The sequence below is a fragment of the Nelumbo lutea genome, chromosome 4 (assembly GCF_056320005.1).
Source record: "Nelumbo lutea isolate HS-2025 chromosome 4, American lotus-T2T, whole genome shotgun sequence".
NCBI lineage: Eukaryota > Viridiplantae > Streptophyta > Magnoliopsida > Proteales > Nelumbonaceae > Nelumbo > Nelumbo lutea.
The window spans coordinates 76003902-76018881 of record NC_142687.1 but is presented as its reverse complement, the minus strand read 5'-3'; the positions used below and the strand labels follow the sequence as shown (position 1 = coordinate 76018881).

The window sequence follows — 14980 nt, the reverse complement described above, 5'->3', positions numbered from 1 at the left end:
GACCAAGCAATGTTGTTAAATAAATGCCTTTTTCAATGGAAAAAAGCACTCCAAAAAACCACCTTGCCAAGAGAATTTTAAACACAAAGGAGTTTGGCTTCCCTCAAAGCAATGCCGTTCAAATTGCAAGAGGGTATTATTTTATGGGAAGATATTCTCGATGCAAATTGCAAGAGGGTATTGGGACGGTGTGAGCACGGGTTTGCTTCGACCAAAGCCGATCTCCTAAAAAGCCCTTCAAAAGCCAAAAAAAAAAAAAAAACCCACCAAATGCAGCCTTAATCCTTGTTCAGAAAACATCACTGTTTCTATGGATTGATTATATGGTAGTGCGCTGCAGAGGAAAAAATGAAAGGAAAAGTATATAAAGAAACGGTGACAAGTACAAAACTAAAATTAACTAGTATAGAAACAAAGTATGGTGGAGAGTGCAGTACATAGCCAATCGTCATCAGTTTTCTTTTCTCACTAGCTATCATACTTTTCATCTCTTTCTCTTTATGCAGTTTTAAATTTCTTGGAAGTATATATATAATAAATAATTTTGCTTTGCACATCATTCATTAATAGTCCAGTGGTTCAGCACTGTTCTATGTCGTTTTCCAGTACTGATCGCGGTACGCCATCCAACAAGCAGAAGACTGGTGGAATAGTAAGCGTCTCGGAAGCGCCATACGCGTTCCAACAGAACGGGTCTAACACAATCTCTCCTTGAGCAGGGAGAAGCTCCACGTCCGAGAGTGTTAGATTGGTGCATGGCACAGAATCGCTGCAGGCGAAGTGCATCGGTGGACTCCGCACATCGTAGGTGCCCTTGATGTTTGTGTACGAGATGTCCGACACATAGACCGCAGAGGTCTGGTTGGCACAGGCTCTGCTCAGGCAGTAGAACTGGTCAATTATGATGGGGTTCCTCACAGCGTCCATGTGTATGCTGCTGAACTTCACCCCAGATACTGAACCTGATCCTCCTTGCCATGTCTTGATCCGAACTCCATTATCAGAGTGTTTTATGACTGAATTGCTCAATGTGATATTGGAGACACAGGCCCTCGAATTTCGGTTGCCTAAACTGCCAATGCTGAGAGCAGAAGTACCAAGTTGGTGAATTATTAAATTCTGGGAATGAAATCCATGGGCGAGTGGTGAGTGATGAATCAAGAAGAAAAGCGATGAGTGGGGATCACCATTCATCAATACCTGATTCCATGACTGGGGCCGCAGGTGATGTTGTTTATATCTACATCGTAACATCCGGACCCAATCGATATACAGTCATCACCTGGAGTGAGGTTTATATATATATATATATATATATATATATATATACTCGTTAGGTTGGTGAATGGACAGACCAAGGGAGGGAGCTTCTGATGAGGTTAGAACTCTGAACATACCATTTGAGATGAGGGAATTATATATACGCACGGAGTCTGTGTTCTCTATGTGAATTCCATCGGTGTTGGGACTCAGAGAGGGCGCCCTTATGGTAATTGTATCTACATAAACGTTCCTGCAGTTATCGAATCTGAAGTGGAACTGGGGGCTGTTCCGGATTGCAAGCCCCTGTATAGTCAAGTTGGAACTCATGAAGAATCTCAATGCCTGCCATTAATTAGTTTTAAGATTAGATGAATGGAGTTCTTAGCATGGAATTACTGTAAATAAGTCGCCTAGCTAGAATCATGTTGAACTTACAACAGGGCTGTCACAGGGTCCAGGCAGTGTCGTTCCGTTTACTCCCTGTAACAACAACGGATGACCCATTAACTGATGAAATTGTAAGGAGTTTATATAAAGAAATCTGTCTGTCTCTCTTCAGTGCATTAAATTGCAGAACTCTCTACCTTGTGGGGTTTGCAGGGAAGATTCCACCACTTTTCTCCTCTACCATCGATAAGGCCACCCCCTTGCATTGTCAATCCATTTATTCTGTAAAAGACTAACCATTGGCGCCTACTGTTATTCTTCGGCCAAGCATCTGGCCCATCAGGCGGCATGAGCGTGCCTTCAATCTTTTCAGTGTTCAGAGTAGTGCCAATCCCATTATCAGCATTCGTTTTCTATATAAAGCAAATGTGAGTTCAATTAAAAAAAAATTATAGTTCACAGTCATATTACCTGAAACACGAAGCCATTCTCACAAGGGCCTGTGAAAATTGTAGATTGGATCATGAAGGAGTAGCCATTGGGAACAAGCAGGGTTGCTGATTCTGCTTGACAGGCTGCATCCCATGCCATCTTAAATGCAGGTGTATCGTCTGTAACGCCATCCCCAATGGCACCAAATGAGAGCACATCGAAGACATCATCATTGGAATTAGCTGACTCAGGTGGTGGAGAAGGGGGTTGTGAAATGAAGGACACTCGATGGCCTAGCTTGCGGTTTATATGGTTTTGCAAATTTCCTTGAGTGGGAAGAAGGAAGGAAGAACAGGACGAAATGCAGAAAACCAAAACCAGTAGAAACACCCTGGCCAACTCCATGGTTGATCCTTGAATCTCACTTAACTATTAGCTGAGATGGAGAAAGAAATGGAATAAAAGTTGTGGCTTTGAAATTCAAAGAACCTGACTGGAATTTGGACAGGCTTTGTCAATATTAGCAACTAGAAGTTAGAACCAGAGGAGAAAGAAAAATCAACCCACCACCCCATCCCCACGTTTCTGTAAGTTGAAGCACACTTTTAAGAGTTAAGACTTCCTCCTCTGTAAATAACTTGCAGTGAGTCAGTGACATAAAATAAGAGGGGTAGTCATGGAAGCTAGAGAATCAGAGAGGTTGAAGTCACATTTATACTGCCAAGACTTAGTGGAAGAAACTCTTTTGAGGTCATTTGGAGCCTACCATTAATCCCGACCAATTTTTAATGGCGAAAACCGACCAATTCCATTGAAACATATCTTTTTTGAGAATGTGGAGTCCGCATATGATCGTTCAGGCCAAAAAGGTGGATTGGAGAGAAGGAATAAGAGGAGATGGTATTGAGAGGGATAGTAGTAGATCATCTCCCCATGTTCTTCCCATTAACTTCCACTTTTTTTGGTCCCAAGTCTAGTTATTACACCGCAGTAATATATTATTCCAAGCTTATTTTAAAGGAACCTTTTTCAGTTTCAGTTTGATACCAGGCCCATCTCCAAGAATCAGAACGATTGCTGACACAGAAATCAATAGAATCCTTCCGGAAGCCTTTGAATCAAGCAGCCTAATCAAAGGATCTCAGTCTGATGATTACCAGTAATCATTGCAAAAACAGTTGCAATCACTATGAAGCTAGAATATCCCCGGTGAAAAATTCGGCGGCAAGCATTTTCACAGGGGATGTGAATAAATTTTTCTTTAATCTGGGCACAAGAAGGAACTGATGTTGGAATAGTCAGTCTGGTTGGGCTTTCAAATATTTTAATTTTAGACTAACCTTTCACAGGTTCAGAAAAGAAATGATTTCTTTTTTCCCTTTTGCTGTTTGTCTAGTGAAGTCAGGACAAGCCACACTAGAGATGTTATATATTGAGAAGCTTGATCTACCCACCAATAATATGTGCGTGGTCGGCTTCCGCTTCAGTTTCTGTTGCTGACATCTGTTAAAGTCCACTTTGGTTTTCTTTTTGTGTGAAATGGGTTTACTTGGCTTTAAACAAAAGGTTTGATCTGATAAGTTCAACGAAAATGGACAAAGTTTGGAATAATAGAAATATCTTGTTATTATGAAACTGTAAATGGATTCTGTAATGGATCAAAGCGATAGCAAATTTACTAGGTTTAATGAATTTGACTCGATGTTTAATTGTACTCCCATGGAATCTAGATCTCTGTTATTGTCATTTGTTTGAATAGTCAACAAGATGTTTCAGATGGCCAAGTAAAGATGCTTTGAGCCATCAAGCAAACTTCGCAATCCAGTTCAATTAGTCCTTAAGCAATAAACTGACCTATATCGAGAGGGACGATGAAACTATCCTTCATTGGTGGAATTCCTTTATTTAGTATTTGCTTTGAATCAATAGGATAAATCTCCAATCCAAGGAAGTGTATGAGGATGATGTGGATAAAAAGGAAGTGAATTAGATGGTGTTCAATAGAATCTATTTGTCATTTTAGTCATCCATCCAAAAATGGAACATTTGAGAGTGAGACATTCAAGAACCTGTAATATTACCACCGATAAAAGAGATACTAATGGTACTTGATCATTGAGGGGGCGTTTGGTTCACTAAAGATAAGCAACTTTTCTACCGATATCACCTTTATCATCAAGGGAGCATCTTTTTTTGGATTTTGATTCCCATTGACCAAGAAACCCATGTTTATTTTTCGGATTTTTGGGGATCAATGAAAGTTTATTTTCCTGGGTATCACTTACCTGGATAAGTGATACCCATCTCCTAGGTGGGTAAATTAACTTTCCCATCTAGGGGAAAGTTGCCAATATTTGGATGGAACAAAAATACCCCCTTTAATAATAGGATTTTTATGGCTAAAATGGTCACTGTCTTATTTACATGGGAAATAAAAGAACATGGGTAAGTGACTTACCGAAAAGAGAATGGGGCACAATAGAAAAATAAAAAGTATATTTGATTTCTCATCAGCTTTGATAAATACACATAGATACATTAAACCATACACGAAACTTTCAATAAACAGTAACGACCATAAGTAACTTATGTGATGTAAAAAAAGTAACTTATCAGAAGCCTAATGATGAACCAAAAACAACAAACAGTAACTTATCGATGCGCCTCAAATATAAAAATAGTGGTTGGAAGAGTGCAACCTAGGGATGACAGTATAAGGAGAGAAAAGAAGGATGCTCTATATCTACAAAAGACTTATCCCCAGTCCACAAAAGGAAGAGGTGGATATCCTCCCTCCGGTGGTGGCCTTAGTGATGGAGGTAAGTTACCCAACGATAATCCTGCACCTTCTCTGATGACAACCCCTGTTTATCAAATAGAAATAAATAGATTCATTAAGCTAATACCCACAGCCCTAATGGGTGTTTACAGTTATACATAAAGAAGGAAAACCCATGTAATTTTTGTTAATTGCACACAGCCTGGGATTGTAAATAAATAGACAAAACATTATTGAAGCATCATAATAGTCAAATTGGACAAGACAATCAATCCGTCATAAGGGTTGGAATTTTAAGTCCAAAATAAAATTTTTATCATGTGACCATGGGTTTCATAAATATTTTCCTTATACATTAAAGAAAAAAAGAAAAACAAAAAGTAAATAATCAGAATATATTGAAACTTTAACTGCTAAAAACATCCATTTTTTGAACAGCATATCACCATTAATGCACAAAAAAGTTGAAATAATAAAGCTACTAACCTACCAGGCACACCCATGGTCACATGATAAAAAAAACGATGTTTGAATTTGTAGTGGTATTATGGAAAGATAACAAAGAACAAAAAATAATAGAGCTTCTGACCTACCATGCACACTTAATGAAAAAACCTCCCCTAGCTTCAATACATAAAGCCCATTTTGAGATTTTATGTTTTTCTTTTTCTTGGGTGGAGGAAGGATAGTTGGACTATATGATGTAGGACAGTAGGGTTCCAAGTTTCCAACAGCTTTCAGCCTTAGTGAGTTTATTATTATTATTATTATTATTTGACTAAAGGTAAGGTAAAATTTTATTAATTCAGAGAAATAATACAAGAGAGTCCCCCCAAAAATATATTTTGGGTCGAGACAGCATGGATTTCAAGCCATTACAAATTCCAGAAATTCTCAGAACCCAACCTAGCCCCCAATTGGGTGGTCTGAAACCCCTTGTTAGCCGAGACCCAAGACAGGAGTTTTCCAAAGACAAAAGTAATAAGATCTTCTGAATCTTTGAAAGTGTTACAGAAAATCCTTTTGTTTCTCTGTCCATATAGAGCTAATAACAGCAGCCAGAATGGTCTCCCAGATGCTTCTTGCAAGCTTTGACAGTCCCTGCAGCTCCCAGCAATTTAGCAGGCTCCTTCACAGTGTTTGGCATGATCTAGCTAATATCCAGTGCTGAAAGAAAGTGATTCCAGCTTTTTGTTGAGACAGAGCAGTGGATGAACAGATGGCTGCTGTCTTCCAGTTTTTGCCCGCATAGCACACAAACTAATTCCTGGATCTGCATACCTCTTTTTAACATATGTGTTTTAGTTAAGCATCTGTCTAAAGATGCAGCCCGGACTAAAGCATTAACCTTTAAGGGGGCTACAGAATTCCAAACTTTAGCAGCCGGAAAATCTGCTGGACTGAGGTTAGACAAATGTCTAACAAAAGATCTGACAGAGAATCGGCCATCTGAACTCCAACTCCATACCCAACTATCTTCCAGAAGCCGATCCAGGGGCTGAAGGGAAATCAGCTCCAGAAGTTCGGTGAAGCTTTTAATCTCCCAATCTTGAAAATTCCTTTGGAAGGAAGGGCACCAGATCAAAGAACATTAATTTCATAACACTCCCAGCTAGATGCATACTGGGGTTCTGCGATCTAAAAAAGCTGTGGGAATAGATCTGAGAGAGTGGATTGCCCACACGGCCACACCAAGGATCCTTCCAGAAAAGCAATCAATACCCTTTCCCCAGCTTCGGTCTCAATCCTCTGCTAAAGACAGGAAAAATGTCCATGATTTTTTTTTTTTTTTCCAAATTGAACAGCCAAGAGAATCGAAAGAAGTGCTAGTGATCCATCATTCTTTTCTTTCCATTCCAAATCTCCAGATCCATTTCCCAAGAAGTGCAGTGTTAAAAGTTCGTTACTTTTCTGATACCCAAACCTCCTTTATCTTTTGGTAAACACACCTGTTCCCAGCTTACCAAGTGAACTTTCTTCTTTTCCTCCCACCCCCTCCACAGAAATTCCCTTTGCAACTTCTCAATTCTTTGGGCTATTTTCCCTGGGATAGGAAAAAGAGAAAGATAAAAAGCTAGGAGAGTAGTCAGAGAACTTCTCGGAAGTGTAATCCTGCCCCCTAAGGATAAATACTTAGGGCCCGTTTGGTGTGTCTTTTTGGGAAGATCTTCTGGTAGCTCTAACAGTCAAAAGGCGCATTGAGATTTTGAATGAAGATCTGAGCAGCCCGAAGCACGTTTGGCAGATGCACGTTTTCCGTGCGTCTTTCCGTGCGAGAATAAAATGCGAAAGACATGAAAAACTTCATTTGGAGCTTCCCGAAATCAGCCCAAAATGGGCTTTTCGTGTCTTTTCGGCGCTCCAGCTATTGGCGGCTAGATCTTTTGCGCACCAAATGGAAATAGACCGAAAATCGGTCTGCCAGGCTTGTAAACAGTCGAAAGACCACACAGAAAGATGCACCAAGCGGGCCCTTAGCCTTCCAAGAAGCCAATTTCTTTTCCAAATGCTCCAGAACTGGTTCCCAGATCAAAGCAAAAGTACATTTAACTCCAAAGAGAAGACCCAAGTACTTAGTTGGTAAGTGCCCCACTTGACAAGCTAGTCTTTCTGCTAAATCCTCAATATTTTCCACCTCTCCCACTGGAAACAAACTGCTTTTGTTCCAATTTATCTTTTGACCTGATACTACTTCAAACCAATTGAGCAGCCCAGCCAAAATCTCAATTTGATCCTCCTTTGCTTCTACAAAGCATAAGGTATCATTTGCACCAGTTCCCCACCTGGAGTCACCTCAAAACCTTTCTATAGGCCCTCCTCCTCCACTGACTTAATGAAAATAGTGAGAATTTCCATTACACGTATGAATAATAGGGAGGAAAGAGGGTCTCCCTACCAAAGTCCCTTTGAGCTTTTGAAGAAACCCATTGATTGTCCATTAACCAGAATAGAAAATTTAGGAGAGAAAATACAGACATTTTTATCCAATTCCTCCATTTCTGACCAAAATTCATCCTCTCTAGAATGAAGTCCAAACATCTCCAATTAACATTGTCGTAAGCCTTTCTCCAAATCCAGCTTACAGATCACACCTGGAGAGGTTTGCATAGAACCAATTATTTCATTTGCCACCAAGACACTATTCAACATTTGGCGCCTTGGAACAAACACAATTGGATGATTAAGCAGACAACTTACTGTCCACCAAGAAATGGGCAGGAGATCAATAAAAAAAAAAGAAAACATTTTATTAAAACACAAGAGATAGATTGCTTAGAAGAAGAAATAAGAGGGAGAGAGGGATAGGGAGAATGAGAGAGAGAATCAATATAAGACTGCAATTACATGATTTTATTTAGACTCGATGTAAGAACTCAAATCCCTCTTTACAAACTCAATTTTTTTAAAGGTAAGGTAATTTTATTAAAAACAAAAGAATAGATACAACAGGGTCTTCACCAGAGAAGGACCGGCCCAGGAACAGATCAGATTACAGACTCCACAGAGACCAACTCAAACTACAGACTCCAATAGGAACTGAGAACTAAGCAGCTGAGGCGCATTCAGGTGCTTGAATTCAGAGTTAGCAGACACCCAAGAGATCAGCTTGCTCACAGCCCTCTGTACCAACTCCTCTGTGCTTTTGAATTTGTTACAAAAGACTTTGTTGTTTCTCAGACCAAATGGACCAGAGAACAGCTACTGGAATAGTTCTCCACACCAATTTTCCTTTCTTCTTAAGGGCCCTAACCTTCCAATAGCACAGTAAGTCTTTAACAGTGTGAGCTCCGGAAAGCTCATGGCCGGCTCAAAGAACTGGAGTCACCACCCATTTTTAGAGGAAATGGGCCCTCGTTTTTTATATTCAAAAATCGACTTACTTGCTTTGATAATGACTCCGTTCTTCGCTAGGAAAGGCACCTAACTGAGAGATTTTGGATCCTAAGATTGGGAGAGGGCTATAGGAGTTGTCTAGACTCTATTTCACACGAAAAACAACAGAAATAATTGTTGGAATTTCTGAAATCTGGAGAAACATGCTCTCAACTTCTCCTAAGACTGATTTTGAGGTAATGTTATTGGGTCTTAGGTACTGACTTTCCTAAGACCCTTGCCTCCCTACCCCTATTCTCAGTCTAGAAGAAGTTGAAAACAATGGCAATGGTTCTCCAATGTCTCAGAACTTCAAGCAATACAAAAAACACAAACTTGAGCTACAGATAGGGTGAGCGGCTTACCTCTCGTATGTAACCTTGAGAGCAATATTCTAGCAATTGAATTGATCAAAAGAGTAGTTGAATGGGCTCAATAGAGGTTTGATATGGATGAATGCTTAGGGATTTCGGGAAAATTTTGGATCTGAAACATAAATGGTGGTTTTGAAGTTTGAGGTTCAGATATCTAGAGTTTTCTCACGAATGGAAGTTTCATAGAGGTTGGGAGTGCTTCTAAGATCTCTTTTCTTCAGATCCGCACCTTAAAGTTCTATCAAAAGCCCCCCCAGGTTTCCTCTCTTTGATTTTCTCCCCCTTTCCAAAGTTTGAGTTGGGTCTGTATTTATAGAGGAAGGGAGAGGAAGAGGTCTGAAAACTCGTTCAGCTACAGTGCTTGGGATTCAACAGAGATTTTTTACATAAATAGGCAAAGACTTTTCAAAGAAAATGGTGCCCGGTCAAGCTTTCTTCTTTGGTGAAAGGTTTTCTTCGATTTAGGGGTGGTTTTCACGGGTTTTGTACATCCAATGGGAGCTTGGGGTGTGCCTATCAAGGCAGTCTCGTAAGTGGGGCTGTCAGTGGCAGAAAATGTAAATTTGATTAACTTTTAAAAGTGATTTTGTCTTTTCTTAGTTTTAAGTGGGGGTATCTTTGGGTTTTGGGTCTATTAGGCTCAATTTCATTGGTCCAGGTGTTTGAACGTGTCAAGAATGGGCCTAGCATCAGCTATCACCATTTTGAAGTTTCAGATTGGGACAGATGAGGTGGCAATTCAATCTGGCACGTCAAAATGGCATTTTCCTAGTTTAATAGTCAAACAGGCGAATTAGGTCATGAAATTTGATGTGCTAGGGTTTTTTAGGTCTCTGAACACAATGGTGAGGTATGATTGGTCAAATAGGGTCTGGATGATGGAGATCTATGGCTGCCACGTTCGGATCAATAAGATTTACTGAAATAGAATCTTTGCTTTATGAAAAGTCAAATGGGAGAATTTTGGGTTGAAATTTGGTGAGTAGGCATTTTTGAACGTCATGAATCCAATGGAAGTGATGGATCTTTGATTAGAGGTGTAGACTAACAGATTTAGTTTGGGTCAATGGTTTATCAATTAACGAGACGACCCAAAATGAAATCTCACTTTTTAACAGTCAAATGGAGGAGTTTGGTTGTGAAATTTGACGTGCTGAGGTTTTTTGGGTTTTTGAACACAATGGTGAGGTCTGATCGGTCAAATGAAGACTGGGATGATGGATGATAAGCTCTAATCAATGAGATAGGATCTAGGCTTGATGGTAGATCAAACGAAGGAATTCTGTGATGAAGTTTGGTGGGTAGTAGACACATATTAAGGTGAGTCAAGTGGATGGTTCTGATATGAGAAAGAAATGGTTAATCTAGGTTTTCTAATTCTAGTTGTGTAGGGTCATCTAAATGAAATCTTAACACTTTTGAGGTTGGTCATTGTAGACTTGCAATGGGATTGTATCCTGTGATCTTGAGGCAATGGGTGTGTTGGATCAGGGCCATTAAAAAGGAAGTTAGCGCGATGAATGTTGGATGTCTGACTAATTTATAGTTTCCCAAGTCTGTAGGCCATATTTGATTGGACATCGATGTTGATCTCGAAGTTTTCATTTGTCCTATAGATTGTGTGAAAAGAGGAATTTTTGGCTTTGTAAGGTCTTGATTTGATCTAGTTGTGATTCCAAGTTTTGGGGTCTAAAAGGAGGGTACGAAGAGGTAGGGTGAAGGGACCGAGCAAAAATGGGGTGTTGATAAACAGTACTTGGCATAACCCAGCAGATTCCCACAACTTTCAGGAAGTGCTCCCACACCTAAGAGGAGATTGGACAGTGGAGACAAAGGTGATCTGTAGATTCCAATTGAGACCAAGAAAGCCGATGTAGTTGAACACCTCGTTTTTCTAAAATAAATCTAGAAAGGCATTTATCTAGAGCCATTGTCCAAACTAGAAAATTAGATTTGGAAGGACTGATTGGATTCCAGATCTGACTGAAAGGAAAACTCATAGAACTTGAACTGCTAAGCTTGAGGGCCAAAGATTTGATTGAGAAGCATCCATCACCATTCCATTTCCAACTCCATTCACTTCCAAGTTGATATCTATTCCCTGTCCTTGTATCAACTCCAACAACTCCACAATCTCATCCATCTCCCAATCAAACAAGTTCCTTCTAAATTGAGGGGCCCAAGTCATCCTATTTTTAGAAAAAGTGTAGGAAAGTAGGGTTCGAGAGTTCTTGGATCACAGCTGAAGACTTTCAGCGTCTTAACCAAGATCTTTATGAAAGGCACCATACTTTTAACTTGTCGGAGTCGAGTTCTTTCAATCCGGGGAGAGATGATAGGAATCAATCAGCACCCTTGAAGACTTATTCTAGAAGAAAGCCTTACAACAGGCCCTGATATGGCATAATGATGGTACTTGGGATTTGGACTGAATTGAACACCAAGGGTATTTTTGCCATTTATAATTTTTATGTAGGGTCCAATAATAGGGTTTGATTGTGTAGTTATAGTTTGTTTATGTTTAAAATTTGAGAGTCATTGCATAAGTAGGATTATAAAGTTATTGAGTCTTCTTTGAATTCCTACTAGTATTATTGAGTCTAACAGTTTGACTCCTAAGACTACTATGAGTCTAACAGTTTGACTTGTAGGATAATTATGAGTTTAGAGTCTATAAATATGTATGGGCGTTTTACACAAAGGCAATGAATTATATTGAGTTTTCTTCAGCTTATGCTAGCTATGATGAGTGATTCCCATGCCCTAGAGTGATTCTAGGCACCCTGTGAGTGATTCCAGGTATTTTCTCTCTTCTTTCTCTCCCTATCTTCTCTCTTATTCCTTCAAGAAGCCATTACAACCATCAACAGACATAAAACTTTGATCAAGAAGACCATTCAACATTCTCTAAAGACTAGAACTGAGCTGGCCCTACATCAGTTTGGTATCAGAGCCAAAGGTTATAGGTTGTTACCATCATGGCTACACGTAGTGGAAAGAAGTACAGGGGTCGGCTAGCTGATACAAAGAGATTCATTGGTTTCTACCCTTTGCAAGAGAGTTGAAACCCTTGAAGCACAAGTAAAAGAACTTCAAGAAGCTAAAGAAGAAGAAATCCAGCAAGAAGCACCTCTAATTAATGAAAGGGATGGAGGACGAAACAACGGAGTTGTCCATGAAGATGATAATGGTAAAGATGAAGTGTCTGTTAATCTTAGAGGATGACAAAGAGCTGCAAACTGCACAAGGGTACCACCTGCTCAAGCTAATAGAACCCAAAATACCCAAGGGATTGATCAAGAAGCATTGCTCACAAATCTATTTGATGAGATGATGGGACAAATTGAACATGGTGGTTATGCAGATGATATAACCAAGAAGGTAAAGGTGGATGTTTCTGATTTCAATGGAGATTTAGACCCTCAATCTTTTTCAGATTGGCTGGCTGCACTAGAGGAATATTTGACTGGTATGACATGACTGATGATCAGAGGATCAGATTTGCATGTATGAAGCTTGGTGGTCATGCTAAAGTATGGTGGAGAATCATGGAGCAACGATTGGAGAATAGAAGTTATGGTCCTATTTCTACATGGTTAGAAATGAAGAAACATTTGAGAGACAAGTACCTCCTAATAGCTAAAACCGACATAGCCAAATCTAGATTGTTTACAAACCTATAAAGGGGACTAAATCATAGGTCAACAATCCAATAACTTGGTAGACCCACTGACCCATCACTTTATAGTTAACAAAAACATATAGAATAAACAATTCTAATATACACTTATTGGCCTGTTTGTCTTTGTCCTTGACTACACACAAATGACTCTGGTTTGAGTCTTTCTAATTGCATTCTTTAACCAAAAAATGCATACTTTACATCTACATAATTATTATACAAATGAGACATTACACAAGCTAAAGTTGTGGTTTTATGAACATTGAATTTGCCTCTAGAAAGGTTATACAAATTTTAAGTCCTTCAAATTTCACTTTTGTTTATTAAGGCCTTATTCAAATTCCATAACTCCACTTGCATGTTTATGGACCCAAACATTGGTAACGAACATCAAGATTAAGTAGAACATAGTTCCCCCAATTAATGGAGTACATCATATTCTAGCATTTCATAATATATGATGAACTTTTTTGAGTAGTATAATGATTTTAACTTACCTGGAATAGAGCTTCCTACTACAGGTTGATTCCCCAGGATATAAGGCAGTTGTACATTCTCCTTGAAGTTTGTTGCTACAAGATAATGAACAGAAACTTCACATAAGTTGGTGGTGAAAAAGCCACAAAGTAGATATTTTTCATCCAAATTAGCACTTTGGCTTTAGATTGGTAGAGAATGAAGGAGCGCCAATGGAAATAAATATAATTGAGGGCCATCATACTGATCAAGCGTTGTGCACCTGGGCTCTGAATGTTTTGCTTGGGATGAAAGTATTTACAAGAATCTCCAAACTGGCAGAATCCCTTCAAAGCATGACAAGAAAGGGAAAACATGTGAAGATGATGACCAGGGCAAAATTTTCCAAGCAAATGGAAGTTGTCATCATCATCATTCAACCTGATGACACCCCAAACCAATCACAATTCACAACGAAGAAGCAACAATTCAGAAATAAAACCAACCTTAAACAGAAGAATTATCCAGGGCCCAAACATGTAGATTTAACACCTTTACCTAACCTCTACATATTTTATGCCATATAGTCTACAAGTAGACCATATTGAATGGTTAGATTGTCCAACTGGTTTCATTTTGGGGGTATGGACTATGGCGTTGTCAGGCATCTGGAGTATGCATTGTGGGGAGCACCATATAATTATGCATGGTTTTAAGAATGAAAATTATAAAGAACAGGTGTTGATGTAATGGTACAAGTCCAAGGAAGCGTTTGCTTTATTAGACATTACCCAATTATAATGCCACTCGTTCATTATTTTGAACATTCAAATTAACCAGGAATATCCAAAAATCAGTATTTAAATTAGAATATTGAATTACATTCCTGAAGCTATTTCTTTGAACTGCACAATTTTTGGATATCTAAAATCATGACTCATTACAATTGATTAGATGGTTAGTATCGTCTAACTAACCAATGGAACATTTTCCAACATACAGCCTATAGCCTGGGCGGGCTGAACTTTAAGAATAAAAAATGCACTATAACTGAAATCGCCTGTCATATTATTTACAGTGTTCTTGGTATCCTTTATTTCTCGCCAAGGCCTAGATACTATAAGGTACCTTGATAGATTTGGCGGAGCAATTTGATATTTTGAATTATCCAAGAAAGCCCAAAATTCACTGAAGAGCTTAAGATTGCCGTGAGAAATTAACAGAAAGCTCTCAAAACAAAGAAAGGAGAAAGGAGTGGGGGTAACAATACAGACATACCGTCCTCATGAAATGGTTGCAGACTCCTTTTCCGTAGCCCTCTGCTTGAACCAGACTCGGATCTAAACCGAGGAAACGAAGATAACATTACGAAAAGACAGAGAACCAAGGGCATCATTCATGAATCGAGGTTGGTGTAGATTCAAGTGCAGAGAGAGATTGGGTTTGAAGAAGAAGAAGAAGAAGAATTACCTCTCAGAGAATCGTACCAGAGAGCTCTGGCTCTTTGGTGTTGTACGCCCTGGAGGTGGCGCTTCCTAGCCGACGGTGTGTCTTGAAATTGTTTGTCGCAGTAGTCGCAGTAGTACTTCGCCAACGGCATATTTTTGCCTCTTTACACTTGCGTTTGCTTCTCGCTCCGTCTTCCAGACTCCAGACTCCAGAGTACTGCCGGAGGCCGGGGACGGAGACATTCTTATTTCTTTGGGAAAATTCCAATTTATAACCCTGAATTTT

At 39.4% G+C, this 14980-nt stretch overlaps 2 protein-coding genes across 3 annotated transcripts; both read right to left on the bottom strand.

Moving 5' to 3' along the window:
• Positions 1-365: 365 nt before the first annotated feature.
• On the bottom strand, positions 366-2760 carry LOC148861149 (polygalacturonase At1g48100-like). The gene is made up of 6 exons (XM_088983014.1): positions 2122-2760; positions 1848-2015; positions 1699-1743; positions 1398-1605; positions 1201-1282; positions 366-1081 (listed from the first exon to the last, which is right to left on the bottom strand). Exons 1-6 carry the CDS (start codon positions 2485-2487, stop codon positions 580-582), a joined length of 1371 nt encoding a protein of 456 aa, XP_088839140.1. The 5' UTR covers positions 2488-2760; the 3' UTR covers positions 366-579.
• A 1803-nt stretch (positions 2761-4563) lies between these two features.
• On the bottom strand, positions 4564-14980 carry LOC148861148 (C2H2 and C2HC zinc fingers superfamily protein). Of its 2 annotated transcripts, none has more exons than XM_088984717.1 (5): positions 14717-14980; positions 14525-14586; positions 13512-13593; positions 13288-13362; positions 4564-4946 (listed from the first exon to the last, which is right to left on the bottom strand). In XM_088984717.1, the coding sequence occupies exons 1-5, from the start codon at positions 14844-14846 to the stop codon at positions 4837-4839; spliced, it is 459 nt and encodes a 152-aa protein (XP_088840843.1). In that variant the 5' UTR covers positions 14847-14980; the 3' UTR covers positions 4564-4836. The 2 variants fall into 2 exon arrangements, with proteins under 2 accessions (XP_088840843.1, XP_088840844.1); XM_088984718.1 differs by having other exon boundaries at positions 13530-13593; positions 14717-14946.

Coding starts and splice junctions, on each gene's coding strand:
- LOC148861149 (XM_088983014.1), bottom strand. CDS start 2,487: ATGGAGTTGGCCAGGGTGTTTCTACTGGTTTTGGTTTTCTGCATTTCG. Junction 1,283..1,397: donor TAATTCCCTCATCTCAAATG/GTATGTTCAGAG, acceptor ACCTCACTCCAG/GTGATGACTGTATATCGATT. Junction 1,082..1,200: donor GGCCCCAGTCATGGAATCAG/GTATTGATGAAT, acceptor TTCTGCTCTCAG/CATTGGCAGTTTAGGCAACC.
- LOC148861148 (XM_088984717.1), bottom strand. CDS start 14,846: ATGCCGTTGGCGAAGTACTACTGCGACTACTGCGACAAACAATTTCAA. Junction 13,363..13,511: donor AGGTGCACAACGCTTGATCA/GTATGATGGCCC, acceptor ATTATCTTGTAG/CAACAAACTTCAAGGAGAAT. Junction 4,947..13,287: donor AGTAGGAAGCTCTATTCCAG/GTAAGTTAAAAT, acceptor TTTGATAAACAG/GGGTTGTCATCAGAGAAGGT.